This window comes from Amblyomma mixtum, chromosome 4 (genome assembly GCF_055824585.1).
Source record: "Amblyomma mixtum isolate Tamu chromosome 4, ASM5582458v1, whole genome shotgun sequence".
Lineage (NCBI taxonomy): Eukaryota > Metazoa > Arthropoda > Arachnida > Ixodida > Ixodidae > Amblyomma > Amblyomma mixtum.
The window spans coordinates 86,000,807-86,027,277 of NC_143015.1; the positions used below are offsets into that span (position 1 = coordinate 86,000,807).

The 26,471-nt window shown below is 43.6% G+C and overlaps 1 protein-coding gene across 2 annotated transcripts in view; it reads right to left on the reverse strand.

Moving 5' to 3' along the window:
* Window positions 1-3,685: 3,685 nt before the first annotated feature.
* LOC149347293 (uncharacterized) overlaps window positions 3,686-26,471 on the reverse strand; it is a 50,120-nt gene continuing 27,334 nt past the window's right edge. For both annotated transcript variants that reach the window (XM_089586992.1, XM_089586991.1), the window contains 6 exons: window positions 23,649-23,695; window positions 19,224-19,307; window positions 12,849-12,884; window positions 7,774-7,861; window positions 5,140-5,280; window positions 3,686-3,718 (listed from right to left, as the gene is read on the reverse strand). In XM_089586992.1, coding sequence (XP_089443118.1) covers window positions 5,144-5,280; window positions 7,774-7,861; window positions 12,849-12,884; window positions 19,224-19,307; window positions 23,649-23,695 — 392 coding nt within the window. In that variant the 3' untranslated portion in view covers window positions 3,686-3,718; window positions 5,140-5,143. The remainder of the gene's footprint in view (window positions 3,719-5,139; window positions 5,281-7,773; window positions 7,862-12,848; window positions 12,885-19,223; window positions 19,308-23,648; window positions 23,696-26,471) is intronic.

Below are 26,471 nucleotides of genomic sequence, written 5' to 3' on the forward strand. Positions count from 1 at the left end.
CATTTAAATTGTCGCTCCTCAGGTCTGAAATAAACTTCCATTGTTTTTCTGTTCCTGCGATGTAGATTTATCATATAGGCACCTTACTACTTCCACCGCTCCATGCTTGAATTCCAGGTGACTCTCTCAAATCTATTATCCAAGCGCGGTGAAGTAGCCCTATGACGTCTACGCATGTAGAAACAAAAGCTTAGGAGGTTAGTTTGGGTGGTTCATTGGGTTTAACGTCCCAAAGCGACTCATGCTATAAGGGACGCCGCAGTGAAGGGCTCCGGAAATTTCGACCATGTGGGGTTCTTTAACGTGCACTGAAATCGCACGGTACAGGGGCGTCTAGAATTTCGCCTCCATAAAAATTCGACCGCCGCGGCCGGGATCGAACGCGCGTCTTTCGTGGCCGCAGCCGTGCTCCATAACCACTGAGACACCGCGGCGGCTCAGAAAGCTTAGGAGAGGGCCTGTTTATGTAAGTGGAGCGCCGAAAAGTGTTGCGGAATAGGGAGCTAATTGGAAGATGAAAATTTCTGCGCTGGAATTTTTAAGGCGAAAAGGCTTTAATGACTCATCGTTGTCGACAGAAGGTTCTGGACAGAACGTTGTCAGCATAAGGATGTCAGCAGAGGTGTCACGCTTTTCATTTGGTCGAAATGGTTATGACGTCATAGTGCTCGGATCCCCTCTCCCCCTCTCTCTCTTTCTCTTCATTTCCTAAACGGCATGTTTCATAATCATTACGGTAGATTGGTAAATTGGTTTTTGATGAAAGGAAATGGAGCAGTATCTGTCTCACATATCTCGGCGGACACCTGAACCGTGCCGTAAGGGAAATGAGGAAGGTAGGAGTTAAAGCAGAAAGAGAGAAAGAGGTGCCGTAGTTCTCGTCTCCGGATAAATTTCGACCACCTGGGGACCTTTAACGTGCACTCACATCGCACAGCAACGGGTTCCTCTGCGCATCGCCTCCATCGAAACGCGGCCGCCGCGGTCGGGTTCGAACCCGGGTACTCCGGCTCGGTAGACGAGCGCCTGACCACTGAGCCACCGCGGGCCGGCCCCTCTTTCACTTTCTTCTTTAACTCCCGCTTCCTCCCTTCCTCTAAGGTGCGGTTCGGGTGTCCACCGAGATGAGCGAAAATTACTGCGCCGTTTTCTTTCCTCAAAAGGCGTTGCGTTCAAAGGTCACGGCATCGCGCCGAACGTGTGGTGGCGTTCCGTGGACTCCCTGGCAGAGTTAGCACACGCTGTCGCGTTCCACTCCTAAAGGCAAAGCTTAAGCGTAATTCATTAGCAGTTAATTATATTTTAGTCCTTAATAAGGAATTAAGCATTAATTAGTAATTTTTCATTAATAATGTGTTACGTCATCGACTGGTGGCGTCACCCGTGCGAAACAGGCAGTCAAAGTGGTACGGAAAGCGCTTTCGCGTCTACGCACTTTAGACAGTCGAAATGGCCCTGAATTCAAGCTGTGTAGCAAGATTTTCGTCTAAATTTGTAAATCAGGTAGTAGTTGAGTAAAAGCCTAATAATAGTCCTACAGTAGTCAAAATTAAATATTTTACCTGCTCCATGAGAACGTGCTGCATTCATAGAGAAGACAAACTAGGATAGGTTTACTTTTATGTAATCTATTAAAACTGATTGATGTACTATGCAACAATGTACAGATTGTGCTCTTGAGAGATCTCTACGGAAATAAAAACGCTTTGAAAATACAGTACTTGCGAAAGGCACTTTATACTTGCAGATGTTATATTATATTTGAGAAATAACAAGATGCCTAGTCATCCGTGCACCATCATAAAGTAATAAACAACGCTGGAAAATGGCAGACATAGACAAGAAAGACGCACAACTGCGTATTGATGTGTCCTTCGCGTCTATGTTCATCATCAGCCAGCGCTGCAAGTTACATAATGACAGAACGCACCGCGGCAACACATCCCATCTGTCTGCATTTGATAGTTGGAGGAGTCCTTATGCAGTTAGGTGTGCCCTTTGACACGCGTAAGCATCAAAAATATCAGCTTTTAAAATTTCGAGTGATAATATAAGGAGGTGGATGACGAAAACGCGATTTTGTTTTTCTAAAATGGTGACCACATATGGGGTTATTGGAACTTGACCTAATGGTTCTGAAACACATGTTGACCATGTTAACGCACAGAATAAAGTGCCTGTTGTGAAAAAAACTAGACTTACCGCAACTGACTTCAGCAGCTTCAGAAGTACTTGGTCCTTAAGAGGAAGAAGGAAAATGATATTGAACTTAAATGGTGGGGGGCATAAGGTCCCTAAGCGCACGTATCTGACGGACGCCCTATTGGTGAGTGGCGCAATAATTTAGACCATGTGACGATCCTTACTTTGCGCTGACATTACACAGCAGTTTGGTGTTTTTGCATTTCGCCTCATCGCAGTACGGCCGCCACTGCCGGCACCGAACTTGAGACCCTCGATGAATACTTGTAAGTAATGGTACTGGGACGAGCTTGGAAGAATCGCATCATTTGCTGCATGTGCGGTTGGTAATTTGTGAACTTCATTACAGCTAATGTTATTACGCATCGTAATGTTTAATTTCATGTCCCAAAAATTCCACCAACACTCACCATTGCACCAATTACTGCGCACTAGAACTTTTGTTGCAGCGTTTGCTGTTCAGCATTGAATCGCTCAAGTCTGCAGTTCTCGCTGTTGAAATACTTTCCGCGGCACTTCTTCGCTCTAGCCTCCTTCGTTTACCATTAGTTACTTTACCATAGTCTGCTTGCACCGTTTGTTCTTCTTGCTTTTTGTTAAGTTGGTCGAGAACAATTTTTAAATTTTTACTTTTCTTTCAACCTTGTTTTGTTTGCCCTGTGACCAACTCCTTAGTGAGTAGGCAAACGATTACTTATCTTCGACTAAATAAATGTAAATAAAGTGCTCTTGGAGAGCTTCACTCTAATATTGAATTTGTTCCTCCATAAAGAAAAGAGCCGTCTGCTATGAGGTTGATGCAAGATTGAATTGAAGAAGTAACTTGGATAGTTGGCAATTTATAAACATGGAGATCAATGAATTGCTTCCTATATTTTGGACATTTATTTCCACGAATTGAAACATAATTACCGCTATTATTGACGCAAATTTACCACTTTATAACCACTCAGATACCGTGTGGAATGTGCTTCTAAATTCTAAATATAAAACGTCGACTTGGTGAATCGATAATGTTTGGCACCATTGTTTCTGGTATTTCAGTAATTATTGAGTCTCTGTCGCCAGTGCTTCCGCCGGCAAACTTAAACCAAGAGTTATGTTTATTACTTTACTCGTATGGTTCCAGAAGGTCCAAAGTTATAACAAGAGTAATAATTTGGAGCGAAATGCGTTCTATAGCTCATAGGCAATAAAGTTTCCCGCAAAAGACATGAACGCAAGAATAGAAAATTTTATTTTTGCTTACATTGTATCAAAACTTCTTGCCTCAAAGGCTAAAACCCTCCTTGGCCATTCAATAAGCTTTGGGGCTTTTAATCAATGTATTTAAATTATTACTTCGTTGTTGGTACTGATCCAAGGCGAGACTATGAAATTAAACACGATGCCTGGCTAATTCCATTACAAAAGATCCTTAGTAGCGTTTAGTCATGAGAATAGTGTTTACAGTTCGAATGAGTTGTCTCACCGTGGCGTACTGGCCGTCTTCACACAGCAATGTATCGCTTAAGCACTGGAAGAGAAGACATTTCGAGACATCGGACACAAGCACACAGTTACTGTCCCATACCCTGCCTAGACAGTGCATTTCCAGGGACAAGCAATGCAACAGGATGCCAATTCTTTAGCAGCACCGTGATGCAGAACACATAGCACTGGCAGTGAAAACTTCCTCGAGCGGAAATAAAATTAGCGTTAAAAATTTAGCGCTGTCTTTGCATAGAGCCTACAATAGGCAAATGTGGGGTAATTCTGACTAAAGTATTACACAGGGTATTATTAAATAAAATACGGCGAATTTTGCCCTCTATGCAAAGAAATAAAATTGCTCTTTCGTAGCCGTGTTCCTCGAGCTAATGACTCCTGGCTTACATCGGTTGTATTGCGAAGAGCCTTTCTTCTTGGTGGCTGCCATTACTTTACTGGTGCGAAATGCTTTTGTATAAAACAACCACTCCTTTGTCTCATTCGCTACGGACCTTTGTTTTCGGCCAATATTTTCCAGTGAAAGCTGTTAATGGAGCGCTGCTTGGAGATGTTGATGGTTTGGGTGTGCATCCTCAAAATCCGGTCCCGTGACCATCACACGACCGGTTATATTATGCTATTAAAGCTACTCTAGGGCTTAGCAATCAACAAGAAGACAGTTAACCACAAGGCGAGTTTCCGCTAAGTATATCGTGTTGGGAACGACAGTGTACAGAGTTGCAATGTTTTTTTTTACAAAACACAGCGCATAGAACGTCATATTGTGACATGCTGACAAAAAAAAATGCTGCGGATGGCGATAATCATATACCGAACAGCCCCGCCGCTGTGGCTCAGTGGCTCGGCTGCTGACCCGAAAGACGCGGGTTCCATCCCAGCTGCGGCGGCCGAATTTCGATGAAGGCGAAATTCTAGAGGCCCGTGTGCTGTGCGATGTCAGAGCACGTTAAGGAACCCCAGGTGTTCGAAATTTCCGGAGCCCTTCACTACGGCGTCCCTCATAGCATGAGTTGCTTCGGGACGTTAAACCCCAATTAACCAAACCAAACCATATACTCAACAGTTTTTTTATGACAGCTGCAGCGGTCCTGACCGCTCTAATCATGGCTTTCTAATAGTAGGCTGGGATACTTGCTGGGATCAATCCCTTCACAAGTCGCAGAAGTCTGCGGAGCATCCGGGTGCGGTAGACGGAACAGAGATGAGAAGACGTGCAAAGTACTCAAGAATATGTCACTTTCGGCGATTTGCAACTTTCCGAAAACAATGCTTTGCAAAGAGGTTGTCTATGTCTCCAACCGAAAACTCGCTGATAAACACAAGGAAAATAAATGAAATATATAACCAGTGCTGTCACACGAACTAAGCTTTGAAAAAGCCGCACAGGGAGGCGTTGGAAACAAAAATATGAACAGCCCAAAGATTTCGGGCGGACGCCGGCCACACCTGTTCAAGATAGGGGTCTCCAGGCACAGTAATGTAGATTGGTTCTGAGCACATCTGGTCTCCTGATAAAAAGAGTCGTGCATCCCTGCATATCTATCTCCTCGCACAGGGGTGCACCCAGAAACGGAAGCCTGGTATGTCCTGCAGCAGAACCAGAGTTGACTCGATTTGCACTTGCGTAAATTTATTCAAATAAATACATCATCAGTCACTCAATTTCCAAATGAAAGAGCGTCAAATTCAAGCAATGAAACAATCAAATATATTATGAAAAAATAATCACATTCTCCAAGTCAATCAATGCATCAGACAACTAGCCCAGCATATTATAGGCATGATGAATTCGGGACAGCTTTTTGCTAGAACTGTTAATGGTTACGGCCTGCAGTGCTTTAATTTAAGAAGTCACGCTCATTGGCATTCCTTATTGTGCAGTGAGTGATGGTAGACACAACATTAAGGCTGACACCTACATTTGGGCTCGGACCCCGCACATGCATATTGACCAAATCCTATGCGAGATGCGTTTGTGGTCCATTTGGATCACGCGCCTAAAGATGGTGCCACATTGTTAATTTCCTGCTGCTGGAAACGTGTGATTTGTCAGGAGCTAATCACGTGAAGCCTGAGTTGTGACGTCATTGATGCTGTTAATTGTTCACAGCGGAAGGGCAACTTCAAAGCAGTTCATTGAACGATTTGCTTTGGTATTCGTAAGGGAGAGTCAGAAACCCACATCGCGGTCATTTTTCCTCAGAGGAGCTGAACGCCAGGCCACGTGCTCACTGGTACCCACTGTAAACCGCTGGGTACCAGGCGCCTATGGATTCGAACCCCGCAGCTCCTGCATACGAGGCGGATGCTCAAATACTAGGCGACCGCTGCGTTAGTGTTTATGTCATTGAGTTCTCAGTCACGACAGAGAGACGGCACCCATTCTACTTCTACTACTACGGTTAGGACTGCTCTTTTCGCTGTTTTTATTGCCTGCGCCAACGGATAACGTCTCATATATGAGGCTAAGAACATAAAGGATTCTTTCAAACAATGCGTCTCCATTATGGTTCAGTGGCTAGTCCTCCACTACAGTCGGAGGATATGGGTTGAATACAGGCAGCGGCGGCCGTGTTTATATAGAGATGACACGCAAGAGGCGCCCATGTACTCTTCGATATCAGCGGAAATTTATAGATGCGGGTATTACTCTGTCGAATGGAACACCAAATAGTCGGGTACCATATGCAGCGAATGAAACGCGGCCAAGGAAGCTGAGATGGCAACACAAGAACACCAACATATTAACTTCTGATCATCAACGCTGCTTGGCAATGTCGGAGGGGTTAATAAGGAGAGCTCGCGGCCGGAACCCCTCTCTCGTGCCGCGGCGCAACTGCCACACTGACCCGGATCCCCTTCCTGCCCGCTTCTCCTGGATGACCCAACGCCGGTAGACGACGACTTGGTGAGCTACTGAACCTTTTTATCGCATAGAACATTCTTCCGCAGTGTGCTTGCCTTGCGTTAGGTTAATAAACTGTTCCCTAGCGTGCTCTGTCGTGGTCTATTTCATCGGAACCTGCCGTGGCTGCGACTTTGCGTCACAGGTTGGGGACACGAGTCTCGCGTACGAGAATCGCCCCCGCATAGCCGGCAAGGAAGCTCGTCTTCGCGGCCGACTGGACGCGGAGTGACTCCATAAACTTTGACAACACAAAGTCACCAACATATTAGCTCCTGGAAAGCAGATACAATGCAGAAGGGTTGAAATGCGGGCCAGCTGGTACATTGTAAATTAAAAAAAAAAAAACAGTCGCAAAGCACAAGGGACAAGAGAAGGGCTGTTCACGCCACATTTCCAATTCAGCACATACAAGAGAGCTTGAATAACGATTCTGAAGTAGTGTCTTCGCGCCTTCGAAGTTCAAATAATGTGAGCTAGTATTAAGTTCCCCTGAGAGTTTCTTATTCTCCTATTTGTGGCTCAATTGTCTTGTTCGCGTTCTATTTCTTGCTGTTGGTACATGATTTACGGCCTAGAATTGACCTGCTACAGCTAAATAACTTAAAGCTGCATTTTTTCTTGTGCAGTTACGTTTTCGATTTCCCAAAAGATAGCTGTGACGTCAGAGACGAGCTGCGGTAACGTGAGTCATACAAGAAACTGTGATATGGTCCCTCCTTATTCATTTTTTGGGACTGCAACTGTTCGGCAGGTTCTCGTAGCAGCTGCTGCGAAGTGAAATGAATAAAGCAGCGACCTTACGGGAATCTTAATATGACCCACGTGGCCTCAAATCGTCTATAAGTTCACACGCGTCGTTCGGCCTTTGAAACTGATAGCGAAACAGCATTAGGGAAAATAATGAAATTATGAATTATTTACCGCTTGTTTGCGCTATTCACTTGACTGTCTTTGTTTTTTAATGTGCTTTCCATACCACCAATGGCAGAGCACGCAACTAATATATGACGTCGCGGCTCCTGTATGGAACCCTAGGTAGTTTAAATGAGTTGGCAGGCCTCCACTAAAGCGTTACATATAGCCAATATGTCGGTTGGGGAAATTAGACCGCTCAGTTTACAATTTTGGACTTACCTGCAAATATTATTCATTGGACTGCTGGTCTTACTCACCCAATGTAAAAAGTGCTTCTTGTATGATTTCGGATAAAGCCGCCAAGGTGCCTTCGACGTTGATCTCCAAGAGAGGGGTGATTAAGCACTGCAACAGGGCGACAGTTGTGCCGGTTACTTCCGGACTTTCCGGGTTCGAACCCGGCCGCGGCGTCCGCGTTTCGATGGAGGCGGAACGCAAGAGCCGCCCGTGCGCTCTGCGATGTAGATGCACGTTAAAGATCCTCAGGTGGTCGAAATTATTCCGGAGCGCTGCACTACGGCACCTCTTTCTCTCTCTACTTTCAATCCGACTTTCCTGCCTTCCCTTACTGCGCGGTTTAGGTGTCCATTCAATTCAATTTTTCATACTGTCCTAAAGACGATGCGTTAGTTGAGGAATAATGTGCTCATAGATCGATGGTGATAAACTTCGTAATTAGGGGAATTGAGGCAGGCAGCAAGAGTCTTTTCAAATAGCGACCTCTCGTGAGAATAACGCTTGGCTAGTTTCTCTTGTTCCATGCCCTGCAGTGTAGCGTGGCTATGTCTGCCAACTGTCTTGAGCATTTGCTAGCACGACCAATTAAGATGCACAGGGAGTTCACTTTTTTGAAAGAATAACTATGTCTGCCTTTGTTTACTGGCTGGTAGTTTGCCACCGCGGCTTTGTCGGTATGGCGATCTGTGGGGAGCAGCAGTTAGTCGTTCAATTTTTTTCCCCTTTGTGTTTTACTTTATACCTTCTGAGCACCGCTCTCCTTTCTTTATCTCCAAAATTCCCTTCCCCACGCAGAGTAGCAGGCCAGCGATTTTTAAACGCCGCCTAAATTCTCTGCTTTTCAGTTAAAGGGATTTTCTCTCCCCTTTCAATGTAACGTGCGGCAGGCACAGTTCCAGGGATACAGACTCCCAGAGTCCAGCGACGCTGGGTGAAAGCTTGGCGACGGCAGCGACGTTTTGATGAAGGTTTAAAGGAAAGTAGCCACCCTACGTTTCGGTGCCTGGATTCTTTTTTGATAACAATACGTGAGGCATTATTATACCAGGTGTCACAGCTAAATGTAGCCAAGCTTTTAAAAAACACGGGGTGTCCTAGCCGTCTGAAACCAAATGGGGGTTGTTTAGAGGCGCGTGACATAGTCTGGAGTATTTTTTCGTTCTTCAAGGTTGACTAATTAGTCAGGCTTAATGAACTAACTTTTTAATTATTGACTTGAGGACCAAAGTGTTAGGGGAAAAGTTATAGATCGCATTGAAAAACCGCTTACTGAGACATTTGCAGCAAAGTAATATTTACGCAAAGTAGTTTTTTTACCGGCCTTTAACCATAACCCGCACAATAAGAAAAAGCTTCCACATGAGAACTGTGCCACTTCAACGTCCCAAGACGCGCCTTAAAGAATAAAATCCGTTTTTTCTGAGGTCCTCTCCTCGATTAGACTTTGGGTGCACATTGGGGCAGAGAAGTGAGCGAGCAGCTGGTCACGTGACAACTTTCTTTTAAGGCCAATAAATGAAGCTACGTAAATCGTAACTTGACGGAAACAGCACTACCAGCGGTTTATCGAGGTCATCTAAAACTTTTGCATTGACACTTTCTTCCTGAAGTCAATAATTTAAAAGTTAGCTGATTAAACTTTACTAATTAATTAACTTTGAAGAGCGAAAAAAGTACTCAAGACTAGGCCACGCGACTATGAACAACCCTGAGTTGGTTTCACTGGGCTAAGACACTTCGCCTTTTTTAAAAGTTTGGTTACTTTTAGCTGGGACACCCGGTGTATTGACTCCCACGTGGTATTCTCCAACGAGCTCTAAATAATTTATAATCAAATTTCCTGCGTTATTTCTGTTTCGGTTTCAACAGCTGAACGATCACTGTCAAGTCAGTGTGTGGTTATATGTCACATGAGGCATTAAAAATTGCAATCTAATCGCTGCCTCTACATTCGTTGTTATTCCAGCTCTTGAGGAAGGTTGGCTTCATCACTGTAGTGGATTAAAAATATGAAGCGGCGATTATATCGCAGTTTTTCCATGCCTCACGTTACGTATAGCCACACTTTGACGTTACAGACATCATTCGGCTGTTGAAACCGAAACCGAACGAGCCTGATAGAATAATTCGATTATAACTTATATAACTTATAACTTATTCGATTATAACTAACAATAGAGGAAGGAATTTTAGTTGAGCACACATCTCGACGCCCTACACGCTCTTACCATACTAAGAAAGTTGCCGCGTTTTCATGTAAAACAAATGTTTTGAAGTACTCGTTCTTTCCCCATACTATCACTAAGTGGAATGGTTTACCTGCTGATGTTGTTAATTGCGAATCGGTAAATTTATTTTTACAATCTCTGAAGGATGTATAGGGCTCTTATGTATCCTTGTTTTGGGCCAAGTCCGATGCCTTCGTTTGCTGCCAGGTTCGATGTAATTACATGTTCTCTGCCTTTGTATTCAATTTTATGTTGTATGTTCTGGTTTTTGCTTTGTTCGCTTCTGCTTCTTTTGCAATGTGCTTGTCATTTTTTATCAATATGTTTGTACCCCACTCCTGACTAAGGCCTGTAAAACAGGCCGCCAGTATTTGATAAATAAATAAAAATAAAAATGTATTAGTCGAAAGTGAACACTTCATGGTAATTCATGCATAGTAGTATCTTCCGCATCACTGCAAAAAAGAAGAAATGCCACCAAAATTCAGTGTCTATGCTCGTTTAACAATGAAGGCTCCCGTGCATTGTACGATAACCAGTGCACGTTAAATAACCTCATGTGATCGAAAATGTTCGAGCGTTAGCTCTACTCCCTGGGCTACAACTTCTGAAAACGTCTCATGCCGGTACTTTGACCTTCAATATCAGCCAAGGTCAAAGCGGGAGTTTGGTATAATTTCGCTGTCGTCTAGCTCTGTCTCTGAGAATTTTATGCGTCCCGTGATTAACCATCAGTTGCGATCACTGGTTGATTGTGCAGCTATGCCAGCTAATTGCTGGCCCACGTTAATTAGAGTTAACCAGTTAATTGAAATTTAAACTAAATTTCGCGCTATAGCATCGAATAGTATACAGTGGGAAACGTTAGGCCAATTTTAAATGCACTGTCGGGGTTTGCGACTCGAAATAATTAGGTTTAATTAGGTAATTATAATTAACACCACGCTTTGCGCTCTAGCATTGTGTTTTATATCATTGAAACGATCAGGTTAAGCGGAAATGCGCTGTGGTAGTTAGCGAGCCGAATTAATATCAGTTATTAATTAGTTGCCGCTAAAGACAAACTTGCTCTGTAGTCTCAGTCATATACCTTTGCAAAGCTTGGGGAAAAGGTTAATATGCTGTTATAGTTATCGACCCGAATTAATTAGCGCTAATTATTTAATTAAATTCTAAGGAAATCATAACTACAAATTCAGCGCTGTATTGACCAAGATTAAGAGAGTTTAACCGCTGCCAATTTTTCGGAGCTCTCCATGGCGGCTCCTGTTTTTATCTAACTGCTTTCCCAAATGCGAAAAGAATGCAATTTGAAAACGGAATAACGCAGCAACTGTCTCTATGTAGATGTCTTTTGTATATATATATATATATATATATATATATATATATATATATATATATATATATATATATATATATATATATAGAAACACAGCTATAAACATGCGCAACAGTTTGTATATTCCAGTTTTCCTGTCTATATATATATATATATATATGGTTTCGGTCAATGTGGCGGTAACTGGCCGAGATTTGTCCGGAGCGTCCTCGACGACTCCTCTTCCTCGGAAACTCTTACTTGTCGGCCCCATCATAATTGAAATAAGGAAGGAGGAAGTGAAGCAAAGAAGAGAGAAAGAGGAGTCCTCGAGGGTGCTCCACATAAATTCAGACCATCTGGGGTTCGTTGACCTGGACTGACAGCACGCAGACCCCGGGAGTATTTGTTTGTGTCGTCTCTACCGGTGCGGGGTCGGCACGGGAGGGATTGAATTCCACGTAATCAGGCGCAGCGCCCGATAGCACCCGCAGCTACTTAGGGAGCACCCGTAAGTACTCAGATAACGGGGTGAGTCTCGAACCTTCCGCTACAATTATAAGGAACTAGGGAAAGCAGGACCAGTGTTGCGGCCTTTATCACGTTTTATTCAGTAGTCACTGGACCATTCTCGTTGTTGCTTACGACGCGGACGACGTAAAGGAGCCATTTTTTAACCATGTGCAACATTCTCGAACAAAAAGTTTGAAAACTGCAAAATTTTAAGACACTGTTTCTGTTAAGACACATGTAGAGAATCTTTCTTTTAAAATGCTTCTATCGATCGCATTTAACATTAAGACTTCCATAGAAAACGAATGGTTAACAATTATGACGATAGGAAAAATATGAATAGAAAAAAAATACAAGTCTGCCGTCATGTGATCTGTGAATATTTTGTTTGTCATTGTGAAATCTTCCATTATATGAAACAAATTATGTTCATAAACATTTTCCTGCTCAAAATTGCCTTTGTGCAGGATTGTTGAGTGTGACTCAAAGCCTTGCGCATCCAAGGCATCCAAGGGAAGCAGAAGTGATTGTCAGGAATTCTTGGTTGTGGCGAACAGTGCAATTTTAATGAAACGATAACACTCTGCACTATACTTCAGTACAGCCTAGCAGTACAGAAAAATGAAAGCCGCCGCAGCGGTGGCTCACGGTTTATGGGGCTTGGCTGCTGATCTGAAAGGCGCCGGTTAGATCCCTGCCGCGCTGGCCGCATTTTGATGGAGGCGAAACTCTAGAGGCCCGTGTACTGTGCGATGTCAGTGCACGTTAAAGAACCCCAGGTGGACGAAATTTCCGAAGCCCTTCACTACGGCGTCCCTCGTAGCCTTAGTCGCTTTGGGGTGTGAGACCCAATAAAACAAAGCGAACCGAAAAAATGAAACTGGTCGGTATTCCTGCTCCTCTTTCTTTGCGTTACACACTTCCCTTGTTTGGAAGGAACGCGCCCGAAAGATTGCGTTTAGCATTTGGTGAATGTCTGTCGAAGGACATTCAGCTTCATAATTGCAAAAATCGACCGGTTGCCTGTACTCACCTCCACCAGCTTTGTCAGTGCTACCGCGAGGTCTTTCTGTGCGATGTGACGAGGGATACAAAAAGCAAGCGAATTAGATATTACAATAATCATCTATGCGCCAATGTTACAAAGCAGCTGATAGCGGACGCACAGAAATAGGGACGCCCAGAATTGTCCACTTCGACGGCGAGAAGTTGTTGCTTAAAAGCCTTTTGATTTTCCTCCAGCATAATGTAGATAAAGGCACATGTGGCGATGTTTACAGGTTTTATTATTTAAGCGTTTTCGCCTCTTTAATACAATCTTGCGTTTCGTAATATTTCACCACTACCCGAAATGGTGCCTCCTAGCGTCGGCGGAGAGGCCATTCAAAAGGAACCCAAATTTTTGCGGAGGTTTATTTCTTGACAGTCTACATCCCTGCTAAAAATTATGCACTTTCTGTGTTTACAAATTCTCCTCTGTATAATTTTAAAGGTGAAAGAATTACTGATGCAACGGCTATCACCTTATAGTTTCGGATCGCATGGCCCGGATGAAACTATTTTATTTCTTCGAATTCAAACTCAAAGTGTGAACAAGTAGTAATAAGAAAAGAATGTTTCATTTTATGTCACAGTGAAGGTACTGGTTGTGGCTGCAGGAAGTTACAGGTTACGTTGTTTCGCGACGTCACGAAAATCTATGAAGCGTTGGAGGCTGCAACCTCTGCATTAAATTTTGAGCAACCGGCCACCGTGACCGGTGGCAATTAAAATATTCCGATTACATTCAAATTCCTTGGCCCAAAAGATAGTAAGTTATAGGATGAGCAATTCCACATACCGGGTGTTTCACCTAAAGCATTACACACATTTTAAAGTTGGGGTTTGTTGGTTAGAAGAGTACTTTTTTTTTCAGCATAAAATTGTTAGCGATGTAGTACATCAGAATACAACTAATACGTTCTAACCAGCAGGCTGGTTAGCTAATATCGAACAGTTAACTTCTTATCTATTACTGTTAGGCTTCTGAGAGGCATGTAGCGCACAGTTAGTATTATCCACATCAGTTTTTAAAATTTAAAAAAAGCGGGTACCCTGGTCTGTGTGGCCCAACAAACTTTGATTACGCCGCGGCAAAATAGATGCTTTTTCTAGAAGCTTGCAGGCGAAGCAACCTCTGCAGTGTACGTAGCTTGTCGAAACAGCACAAATTTGCTGGGCCACAGCGCCCGCGGTAACCGCGTTTGTGAAATTTTAAAAACTGATATCGATATTACGGACTGCGAGCTACACGTTTCCCAATAATCGAGCAGCCTGACAGTAATAGTCAAAAAGTTGCCTGTTAAATATTAGCTCTACAGTAATAACTGCATAATATTAGCTGTATTCTGATGTAGCACACCGCTGACAATGCTATGGTGAAAAAAGCTTTCTTCAAACTCAAAAAGCCTAGCTTTAGAAATTTTAGTGAAACACTCTGTGCATCGCTTAACCTGCGATGGCTAACTCTAATGCTGTCGATTTCTGCTCTTTAGAGGTGGTTAAGTGTCATCTAATTTTTTTCCTTTTAGTTTCTTGCGTACAAATAGGCCGCACTGAAAGCATGAAACGTTCGAGTTCCACATTTGCTTCGTCAGCGCCTGCTGTCGCAGCACGCCTGGCGCGTGGCTACGAAGTTAACACTAAGTTTTTAAAATGATTGTTCTTGATTTTGTTGCAGAGTCCTTTTTTCTCTAGTTTTTGCAATACGTTGAGGCTAATAGGCAGTTATTAGGAGCAGCCTAATTTTCACCAAAAAAGCTGGAACACAACAAAGGGGCGGCAAGAATGTAATATGCTACATTCGTGCCGCCCCTTTGTTGTGTTCCAGCTTTTATCTCTAGCCAATTCTAGAACAGTGCTCTAATTAAAAAAAAATGTTTTAAATTTAACGCTGAACTTTGTTGGGGACTACATTCGTTGTCGCAAGGTATGGGTATTTCAGAGCCTTTCCAAAAAAGGCCCCTTTATAGCGGAAGATATCAAGTCATTCACTCGTATGAGATTAGCGTGGATAAGTGCAGCAGCCTCTCCTGGACTTCTCGATGAGTGCAGCGGAAATACACTCACTGGGCCGCAGGCAGCCGTTAGGATAGGGCCACCCCCCTGAAAGTTTCCGTATGCCGAGTTTTAGAATTTCATACGTTTCCATAAAAAAAATATGGTGTCAGTATGGAGCATATTGAATCGGTATGAACTATGCAAAAAGCAGGTATGAGGACTTACGGGCTCCATTTGACGTTATGTACACCGTATAGAAACCGCAAAGAAATTATGTGGAATGCTTATGGAGCCTCTACAGAGATGGTATGGATTCATGCATATTTTTCATATGTTATGACTCCATATTCCCATAATTCCCTACCAGTGGTTCATATGGAACGTTTCACTAGGCGGTATCTACCGAAATTTAGTGAGATGCCAATGCAATTTGGCCTGAGGTGTCCAATGCGGGAAGGTCTCCTACCTCAACCCCGCAGTCTGGACATATAGTAAAGCAAACTGAAACAATAAGGAAAGCAGGAGGAGCCTCAAGTAGTGTGAGGCGGTTATGGCCTGCTTCGAGTCCTCGTTACAGTTTCAGATGGTGAAGAGCGCCTGGCGGCTCCCGGACTTGGGGGGACCCTCTTACACTGAAGAGATCAATAAAACGTTTTGCTCACAAAGGTGTGTAAGTCTAGCACGTACGCTGTCTCATCTTATGACGTTTCTTGGTGTCAACTGCCTTGTATAAAATATTTACAGGCACAGTAAAGAATAAATAGAGTATTTTGTATCCTGAAAGCAAGTCGTAGTCGTAAATAACTAATATGCAAAAAGAAACTCAAGTAATCATGAGTTATTGGATGTCCTGAAAAGCGCGATCGATAACCGATTTCGAATAAGATATGTAGCAGCCCATCTCTAGCTTTCCTACAGCATCGTCCAACTGTGAAAAAGAGATAGGAAATCAAAATTATTGAACAGTTGAACAAAAATGTCTCATTCATGGCGCTGTGTACTAGACTGCTATTGTCTCCTCGTAACAATGGTTGTTAACGCTGCTTCAATTTCAACACTGTCCACCGGACACTGCAACACTGTAGAGTAGAAAACAAATGAAAAGAGTTTACTTTAGCTGATGTCAACAACGCGATAGAGTTTAGTCTGTTTTCTAACAAAATAAATTCCAGCTCCGTACCGAAATTTCTTGATCGGTTAATTCCCTGCCGAAATCTTTAGGGTCGCATGTCCCCTAATGAAAACTGGTGCATATTTAGTGATAAATTGAAAGAGATAGAAGATTCTTGCGGGCCTAAATTGACAATACAATCACATTCTGTTCATGCCTGGTTCGCGCGAGAAGTTAAAGGGTGCTTGAATAAGAAAAACAGAGCGTATAAAAAAGCGTCAATATCGAACACCTCTGCTGACTAGCAGAACTACAGAAGCGTATCTGGGTTGGCATAGAAAAATATTCTTGACGCAAAAAACCAGTACTTTAACTTCACGCTTCCTAACACGCTAAAAACCGTCCCTAAAAAATTCCAGAAGGTCGTTAATCTAAAAAATAATCACTCGGTTCCAACGCTTCTGGGGGAAGGTGACATAGCTTTAGCAGTCTTCGTCTTTTCAGAGGAGTTTAACAACACCTTTGCAGAGGCATTCACAGATGAACTGCTCCTTGATAATTCTCTTCAGGTTTCACAACCTTCAATTAAATTCCTTTTTACACCAATCTCTGTTACAGCACGCGGCGTATCCTGGGCTATAGAAAGCGCCCCCCTTAAAACAAGTCTAGGTCCCGACGGCCTACCCGCCAAACTTCTAAAGCTTACCAATCAGTATTCAGCCCCGTTTCTTTCTTTAATATTTCAGCAATCCATCGACACAGGATGCGTACCGGATGATTGGAGGACTGCATTTATAATGCCTGTATTTACATGCGGTTACGGTTCCCTTTCAAGAAACTACAGGCTCATCTCATTCTCCTTAATTAGCTGTAAGTAACTAGAACACGTAGTACACGCACATGATAACTTATCTAAATGAAAGTAATGTACTCCTCAACTGTAAGCACGGGTTTCGTAAAAGCCTTTCCTGCCAAACTCAACTCTGCGAATTCGTCACTGACATACGTCGTTCGCTGCATTCATCGCTTTACGTTGATGCTTTCTTCGTAGATTTTTTAAAAGTCTTTGATCGCGTCCCTCATAAACGTTTACTCTAAAATTCGTAATCTCAAACTTGGCCAGAAGACAACGAAATAGATTGAACAATTTTTAACCAACCTCTATCAGGCTGTCAAACTAGAAAGTAACATCTCGAGCCCGGCATCAGTAGTACCAGGGGTCCCTCAGGGGTCAGTGCTGGGCCCACTGCTCTTTTTAATTTACATTGATGACATAGCATCTAACATAAATGCGGCCGATTGTTTAATTGCCAACGACTGCGTAATATACAAGGAGATAACGAGCCCCAACGATATTTTTGAACTGCAGTCTGCCCTTAACGAACTAACACAATGGTGCTCTGTTTGGCAGATGCAAATTATTGTAGAAAAAACAAAGCATCTTAAATTTACCTCTTCGTCAGTGACTCCGGTTAACACATATGCAATTGACAATGCCTCAGTAGACACAGTTTCTACGTTCAAATACATCGGCGCAGCATGTATTTATACTTTAACATAACATATTCATATAGAGCAGATAACTTCCAAAAATTGGAAAAACAGCGCAATTAAGGACGACACAAGAGAAGGACAAAACACCAGCGCTGACTAACAACCAAATGGTTTATTGCTACAGGTGAGGCCGTGTATAAATGAAATGCAATGAATAAAAACACAAGATAAGCATGAGAGAAAGATACCGCGCAACCACACAAGACTAAAAAAAGGCACGTCAATGATTAAGATATTCAAGTTCCCTAGGTAGTAGGTTTATCGATGGGCTGCTGATATAGGTGTACCTATCTTTTTGATATGGCAAGCCTCCGAAATGAGCCTTGTGGTCTTATCTTTATAACGGGCGATGATAGTGGTCCGATTAAGATGCGCTTTGCAATCTTCACACTCAGCATAGTCCACAGCAAGATGGTTTCTGCGAGTCTTGTTCTCTATATCTTTTTTATGTTCACGGAGTCTATCGTTGATGCATCGTCCCGTCTCATCGATGTAGAAACTGCCACAAGAGGTCGGGATCTTGTAAACGACACCAACACGGCACTGAACAAACTTCCACTTATGCTTCTTCTGGCAGCCTTTTTTGCTTCCATCCTCATTACCACGTTTGCACAATCCGCTAAGTTTATTCCTGGCTGAGAAAACCAGCCTAATGCCTTCTTTGCTCACTATCTTCTTTAGATTGTGCGAAACTTTGTGCACATACGGGATGCACACTTTTCTTTTTCTTTCTGCCAGACCCGCATCCGTGCGCCTGATCTTTCGCCGACTACATTCAGCAAGCAGGGACTCAGCAACATATGACACTATCTTCGTGAGGTATCCTGCTGCAGATAGCCTGTTCATCTGTGCGTAGAAACTATCTTTTGTCTGATGCAGACATGATCTTTGCAGTGCGGCTCTTAGGCATGCCTTGGCGATACCACGCTTGACAATCTTCGAGTGAGCTGACCGGAAAGAGAGAAGGCTCTTCCTGGACCGCGGCGAGTATGCCCAACAAATATGGTTGTTAAAAATTGTCAGTTCCGTGTCTAAAAACCTGAGCCTATTATTAGAGGGGAGCCCTGAAGTCAATTCGAGGTCATTAAGTTCATAACAGAACACGTCAAAAATCTCTGCAGCCGTTTTCTGTGCGTCATTAGTGCGATATAAAATTAGAAAGTCATCAACATATCGCATTATCTTAACAATGGGCGCCTCATCGAGCTTAGTTCGAAGACACCTGTCATAACTTGCTAGAAGTAAGTCACTTAGTACACACGCGGGTTCGATCCCGGCCGCGGCGGCTAGAATTTCTTTGGAGGAGAAATTCTAGAGGCCCGTGTACTGTGCGATGTCAGTGCACGTGAAAGAACCCCAGGTGGTCGAAATTTCCGGAGCCCTACACTACGGCGTCTCTCATAGCCTCAGTCGCTTTGGGACGTTAAACCCCATAAACTAAACTAAACTTACCCACTTAGTACAGGAGCGATGCTCGAGCCAATGCAGACTCCTTGTTTTTGGATAAAAAAATTTGTCTATAGTGACAAAGGTTGATTTCATGTAAAAAGCTAGCAATTTTAAAAACCTGCTAACGTCCATTCCACATGCGTTTTGGAGCTTTGTTACGCTAAAGCGGTCGATGCAAATTCTGACTTCCGCGGTCAAAGAGCTCTGAGGCAAGGAATAGCACAGGTCCTTCACATCAACCGAAAAAGCGCTTACATGTGGTGGGCACTTGTCCTCAAAGAAAACAGTCTCGGGCTTCCTGAGGAGTGGGGCGTCCACCTCCAGGTGATAAAGGCACTTCTGCATAAAAACAGCGACTTCACTTTGCCACGTGCCTCTTTCAGACACGATTGCGCGGAATGGACACTGATCTTTGTGTGTCTTCGCACTGAAGAACACAGAAAGGCAGGCTCCTTTCGATGCCTTTAAAGACGAAGTCAGCCTCGAGAGGCCGGCTTGTTCACAAAGCTGGACCGCTTTTTCTTGCCTTTCTTTTCTTTTTCTTGTCGGACTGTAGTACCTTCAGCTTTGCATCTCTGAGGGCTGCCGCAGCGGAGGTGAGAAGACGCGTCCGACAAGGACGGTGGCTTTGTCATCGAGTCCAATGGCCTCTACAAGGAAAAGACTCAAGAAGCAGTCCAAGCCAACCTCAGGGAATTAAAGTCCGTCAAACCTGCAAACGTGCAAGAAAAAGCGGTCCAGCTTTGTGAACAAGCTGGCCTCTCGATAAATTTTTTGAGATAAAAATTATATATAGAGTAATCTATGCGGAAAATGCCCAATCTGGTGCCTCTACCATACTGTGAAGAGCCTTCTGCCGATAGTAATTTTTATGTCGTTATTTGCGAAAAAGGAAAGTGTGCCCAACAAATGGTTTTCTGTACATGTCCTTTTCTTCGCAGGAAACTGTTTCTTAAGGCGATCAGTAATTGCATTCTTTTTTCTTTTTCTTTTTATTCTCTTTCATTTGCTTTTCAATACCTAGCTTTTGTGTTCTATGTTCAAATCGAAATTCTCGCCTGCTTTATGAACTTTGGTGTTCTTGTTTATTAAACTTCTCACCCCCATGTAATGCCCCCAACCCCCTCCCCCCCCCTACTACGGGCCCTTTGGGTATATAAATAAATAGAATAAAAACTGACTAATGAGAGAGACGGGCGAAATTCAAAATTCCCACAAAATTCTCTGATTCGTTGAGACAGGACACGCGACCTCGTGATGTCATTACAACGCGACCACCTTGGAAGGCGGCAACGTGGCCACACGAATGTGAGCAAGCTGCCCACCGTTGTCCTATTCTATATACACGACTCTTGTCCACCGTGGCGAGACGCATGAGCTTTACCGGAACTCGGTAAGAACAGCCTGGATCTCAGAAGCCCCATCAGTGGCTGTGTAATAAACTGCCACATGCCGAGGCCATGGCCATGGCGTCTTCAACGCCGCGTGATCTTCAGTGGACCAGTCATAGCGCACTGCCAAAACAGGAAACATGAGGACACCAGAAATTTGGAAGTTCGGCTGTTCCTCCCAATTCATTGCGACGCCACAAATTTTGGATTAATCGCAGAACATTACTTAATATAAATCAGAAGGTCGGAATAGTAAACTTCTGTTTTACAACCCCTTGAAAGGCGATCGAAGATTCTAGAAGGTGACTAATGCAGACAATATGAGTGGAATACAACCGGGTTCAACCGTAGTTTCTCCGGAAAAATCACTAGGACCATAAACACTCATTGTAGACACCCCAGCAGGCCACCTAAATGTTATCGCATTTTCTTCGTTCAAAATTACTGAAGAAGGCACTTAAGTTTTTTTCTTTCTTTTCATTGCCTACTTGCACCTTTGAATGGTTTGAGCCCGAGAGTATCATTAACAAAAATGAACAAGGAAACGCACTAGGGGCTTATACTGCTTCAAGCAGGTTTTTGAAGTGTTCGTTAAGAGCTATCGCCAAGATGAAGCAGAGAAAAATTTTTGTGAAGTTTTATGTCAGCTTACAGACCATCCTATTAACTTGTTTCGTAAAAGAAAAAGGATGACGCTGTTATAGACTAATAACCTCGTGTGACGTCATTTTTCTGCTGAGTGTGGTCTAAAGTATTTGATGCTTCTTCCAAAGCTTCAGTGTTTTTAAGCATGAAATGCTTTTAGCTCCCGTTGTCGGCCGTGCGGTGACGTCACGCCGAGACCGAGAGTACCGGGCACTGAAATCTACTCATCCGGGCACTGAATTCCACTCATGCGGGCTCTGAAACGAGAACATCCGGGCACCGTAGGAGACTTAACGAGATTCAACGAGACTCTCTAAGCCCTCCTACGGGAGCGGCATACAAGCGCCGGTTGCTCTCCAAACGAGTCACAAAAAATAACTGCTGCCAGTGTCTTCTCAATGTTTATCAAGATATCAGTCGAGCTGTGCATTTGAGAATGTACGGAATTATAATTTCCGATTTCTAATAACGCGTGCAAAAAGCACATACATGCCACAATACACTTCGTTGTCATACGTGATCTCTTAGGGGCTTCGAGAGAAGGCCGCTTAGAGAAAGAGGGGAGCTCCAGGGCGAGAAGGGCTTTCGGCTGTAAAACTGCTTTCGCGAGCTCCCCAAGGATGGCGCTGCGGTCCTACACTCACGCATGTGAAAGACCGGCCGCAGGGCATTCATGCCCTTCCCCCTCTGGCAGGCAGATGTATACACGCTCGCGGAGTATTCAAACGCGCTGCATATACATTCTTGTCAGGCCTGCGTCTCGTCGTGTCCGCGTACGCTTCTGCATCGTCCTGGATTTCAATGCCGCCACCGTCACAGCTGCTTAAGCCGAGTAATGGAGCCTGTGTTAGGCCCGTAAACATTTCATGCTTACTCTACTCTCGGTTACGGGAGAGGCATTTTTTCTAAGTTAATCCCCAATTTGCCATTTTCAGTCAATAAAACATGTGAAACTCTGTTCACCGAACTATGTAAATACGTTCGGCGTGTTTAATTTTGAATCATCGCAGAATAGTGTGCTTGCAGGGCTTATTAGGGACTCCATATGATGCTTTAACACCTTCCTGTATTGACTGCTGTAAAAAAATGTCGTACGTGGCATCAACATTTTACTAGGAGCATTTCGTTCGTCAAGACGGAACCCAAACTTCCAAGATTGAAGCCGTCGTTTCACACTGTGGGAAAGTTATCCGCATTCAAATGAGAAGCAGATTCTTACTGCAGGTGAACCGCAGAGATCCAGCGAAGTCCCAAGGCACTGGAAATGGAACAACGTCAGGTTACATTGGCGGTCTTGAAAGCCATGTTCAGTGCCAACTTAACTCTAACGAAAATAAGCCGGGGAGATCACGGAACGCAGTGTGCACAAAACAGCGGAAAAGCTTCTTTAATGCAAGAAAGCGTCGCGGATTTGTGCGTCGGAACAACAAGGACAAGCACAAAGGGAACGAGAAAAGGTGGATTTTGTTTGTGCGAACGAACGAACTCTGCCGCGCGACAATGAACTCTTCGTTATTTGGCTACACCAGAACAGGAAAGATTAATCATTTTTTGAAGCTACAGAATTCCAAAGTGCAGAAATACTATCACTTATTTCCGAGAGCGCCGAAAAACTGTCAGTTTGTTCCAACAGTTTGTGTCTGACAGCGCCGAAAAATTGGTCCGCGTCTCTACACTGTAAACAAAAAGCAGTAAGAACGGTGTAAGCTGCCGTCTAACGCAATCCTTTTTATAAAATGGAATGCGCAAGAGGACAACCTACTTACTCCCTTTGTACCCCCATGTGGGCATATTTCTGTTAAAGGTGTATTGAGAATTCAAGGCCAGCGAACCCGGAATCACGTCGTTGCTGACCTTTACTGCCTTGCTTGAGCATCTGTGGTCTCCTTAAGGCCAGAATTTGACTACAGATAGAAATTAAAGCAGACGCAATCTGGGCCCAGCCAATTTTCACGAAAGAAAAATGCCTTAGTGATTTGCATTTGAAGGTTCGAGAAATAATATTCCGCGGCAGATTAAGGTATGCTACAAAAGGAGGCGACATCCCGCATTTTATTCTCTAGATTCACTACAGTAACCATAGCTGAGGACAAGTAACAAAAAAAAAAACAGCGGACATATACGAAATACCTTGCACTGAAGAATCTGTGCTGTTGCGGTGTGAAAACTTTGTCCTAGGTAAAGGAGAGGAAGGTTTGCCGAAGAGAGATTATTCTACACTGCTACTCACAACGGGTCGTAGTCGGTGATCATGATTACCGAAGGCTCGATGATGCACTGTCGCAGATGGTTCAGAGTGAGACCCACGAAGGATACCAATATAAACTTTTTTGTGCTTTGCACCCAATGTGAGAGGAAGCGAACACATCTTATGAACGCTATTTTTCGTAGACTATGATGCTATAAAGTAATATTTAAATGCAATTTATTTCTCTCTATCAACAAGTAGCTATTTCTAGTTGTGCTTACCTTGCAATACGCGGTGGTGTTGTTTGCCTTGCAAGCACCACCACCGCATGTTGATACTTTCACACACTATTCCTGCTCCATATGATGAAGAAAATATATTGTTGCTGCCTATTCCAGGCATACATGCTACAGTGTAAGAACACGCTGCAAGTGACATTCACGCGAATATACGTACTGTTCTAAGGCCCAAGATTCCCGGGAGAGTCGCGTTGCGGCACCTGGCTGGAAGAAACAATAACATGCGTTAACTTGTGACAGTTGAGGTGAAAGTAAGGAGAAAAATGAAAAGGAACGAGGGTCTGGCCACATGAAATGTACAAATGAAGCGGTCTCCAAAGCCAGGGCACGCAAGTTTATGTATGTATGTACACATACATACATACGTAGACAGATACATACATACATACACAGTAGACACTTCAGGTTGACGTCTTCACCGTGTGTGCGTGCGTCTGTATATATATATATATATATATATATATATATATAGACATAATTGGTTGAAAAGAGAAAAAGATGATTGATTAAAAAGGCCAAGAAAAAACTGCCAGACGCCATCGGTCGGAGCTGAATACACCGCCAACGATTATGGTGAAAACTTTGAAGATTATAAAATTATGTATACTTCAGAAAGCAGAAGATTGAACAGCCGTCGCCGTAGCTCAGTTGGCACAATACGGTACGCGAAATTTGGAGGTCGTGAGTTAGGATCCCCTCGGAGGAATGTCGTCTTTTCCTCTGCTTTCTTATCAGTTACCTTTTGACGATAATAAAGTGACACCATTAATTTACCATGGATCAACATACAAATAAAAAAAACTTAGAGATAGAAATATTCGCTGTTGCTCTTTGGTTTCGGTGACTGTTGGCTTTCTTCATATAGAGATGACAGCATAAGAGGAAGATCTACGTAATTCCGCTTTTGAATGAAGAACAGCAGTGCTATCTTGCTTGCGACTGCTTCTTTAAAGGGCCTGTGAAAGGGGGTCTCAACAAAAATGCGATATGCCTAGGATGCTAAATTGCGCCGCGTCACAAATTTCCTCCAGCAAAAATTTTTCTGATGCGTGTTGTGAAAGCTTAGTTAACAGTAGTCAAAAATTTGAATTTCCGCGTCTTCGTGCCTTTTCCTCTCCTCTCGTCAGGTTTTGCACGTTGAAATGTCGGTCCAACGGCTCCACTCACTGGGCCCCTTCACCGACGTGCGTGGGAATTCCCCATGGGGTGGAGCCAACGCCTCTTAATTTGGTTTGGCGTCCTTGGCGATGGCGCGGCGAACCAATGATGGCATTCCGCTGCTGATACAAAGAGGGCTACATGACGCAATGCGCGTGCATTCGGGCGAAAGCTAAGCACCGCTGGTCGCCCCGAGGCACGGAAGCGATAGATCATAAAATTTTATTCTAAATTATCGGCTCGATTTTGAGCCTCCAACACCCTTTTCAGTGACCCTTTAAGCAAGCCACACGCCAAAGCGAAAGGACAGCCCAAAAAATGGAGAAGATAGGGAGCGACTGTTTGGGGAAACTTTTTCTATTAATTCATATACCAGGGTGTGCTCGCGCAACAAGCGGAAATTGCAGTCTGCCCTACTAAAAGGGTTTATAGAGTTTCCATACAATTGTCATAGACGCCATTGCATTGGCAGCCTAGTCTATCTACACTTAAATGATAAAAGTCTACGCCAGGTGTATGACCGTAAATCAATATATTGTCTGTAGGAATTTTTCTGCTTATGGAGTAGTCTTGAAAATTTGTCAGACGACAGTGTATACAGAGTATACCAGTGTCTGTAATTTTTTGGGGGGCAGCATATCAAGGAACAGCAGCTCACTGAAGTCACCGACATGCATAGCCCACATGTGGTTATAGTCTTGTAAAGAAATATTGTGTGTAACCCAATAATCCACATACAGAGTTTCGTTCCCAGTTGCCTTTGAACGCTTGTCACGCAATAAAAATTTTTAAATAAGTCGCCAGTTCAGAGTCACTTCTTTAGTTCTCTTCCAAGTTCACTTGTGGTTGGAAATCAATAGTTTCTCGAGGTGATCTGGCTGGGATGAAACGTGTTAGGGGAATGGAAAGATTATCTTACACATGTCCCGCGCTGTAGGACAGAGGCTTCCGTAGTTGATCACCAAATTATTCCTTTACTGTACCAGGAATACTAAAGCACACAAGAAAAATATGCTAGGCACACTGAAATAACATAATGTAAAAATTAAGTTCGCCGGATGAATGCGTAAAAGTGTGTCATGCGACAACTGTGCAGCGCGGCTTTGAAGGAAATAGTTGTAAATAGACGGTCGGAGTCGTAATAAGGAAATAGTTGTAAATAGACGGTCACAGTCGTAATTATTTTTGTAAACTGTCGGCACAGCTGCTGGGAGGCCTCGCTCAGCGTGGAGCGATGCGTTCAATCGATTCCCCGGCCACGAGCTCCCTGTTTTCGATGCTCGTGCTTTCCAGCGCGAAGGATGCTGCCGCGTTGTTGGTGGTTGCTGAAACCGCATGCTACCAAATTGCCATCCGAGCTGAGATTGCATGTCAACCAAAAAAGCTTAGCCGTGTTACGACTGGAGATATGTGTAAGAAAAAAAAAGCCATGGAAAAACTTCTAGAGTGCAGAAACAAAAGAAGGTGACAACAATTGCTATGCACGCTGAAGCAACACTGATGGGACAACTAAGTAATCCAGCGAAAATCTCCAGCATCAGACCCAATACAGCTGTGTTGCCCGCACTACAAAGGCCTCCTTTGTGAATATACGCTGAAACCTGTCCCATGCTTGCTGCTGCCACCTTACAACCGGACACTCCTCATTTCATCCTCCCTTTTGATTGCGGCGCACGGACTAGATTTTCTCTTTCTTTATGGCTTTTTTCTTGATAACTTACCTATTCATATATTCTAAGAATGGTCACAGGGCCTGTGGCATGAGTACGAGGAATGATATGTAGAGGCAGTGAAAAAAAAAGGAGCGGTAAAACGTCAGCAC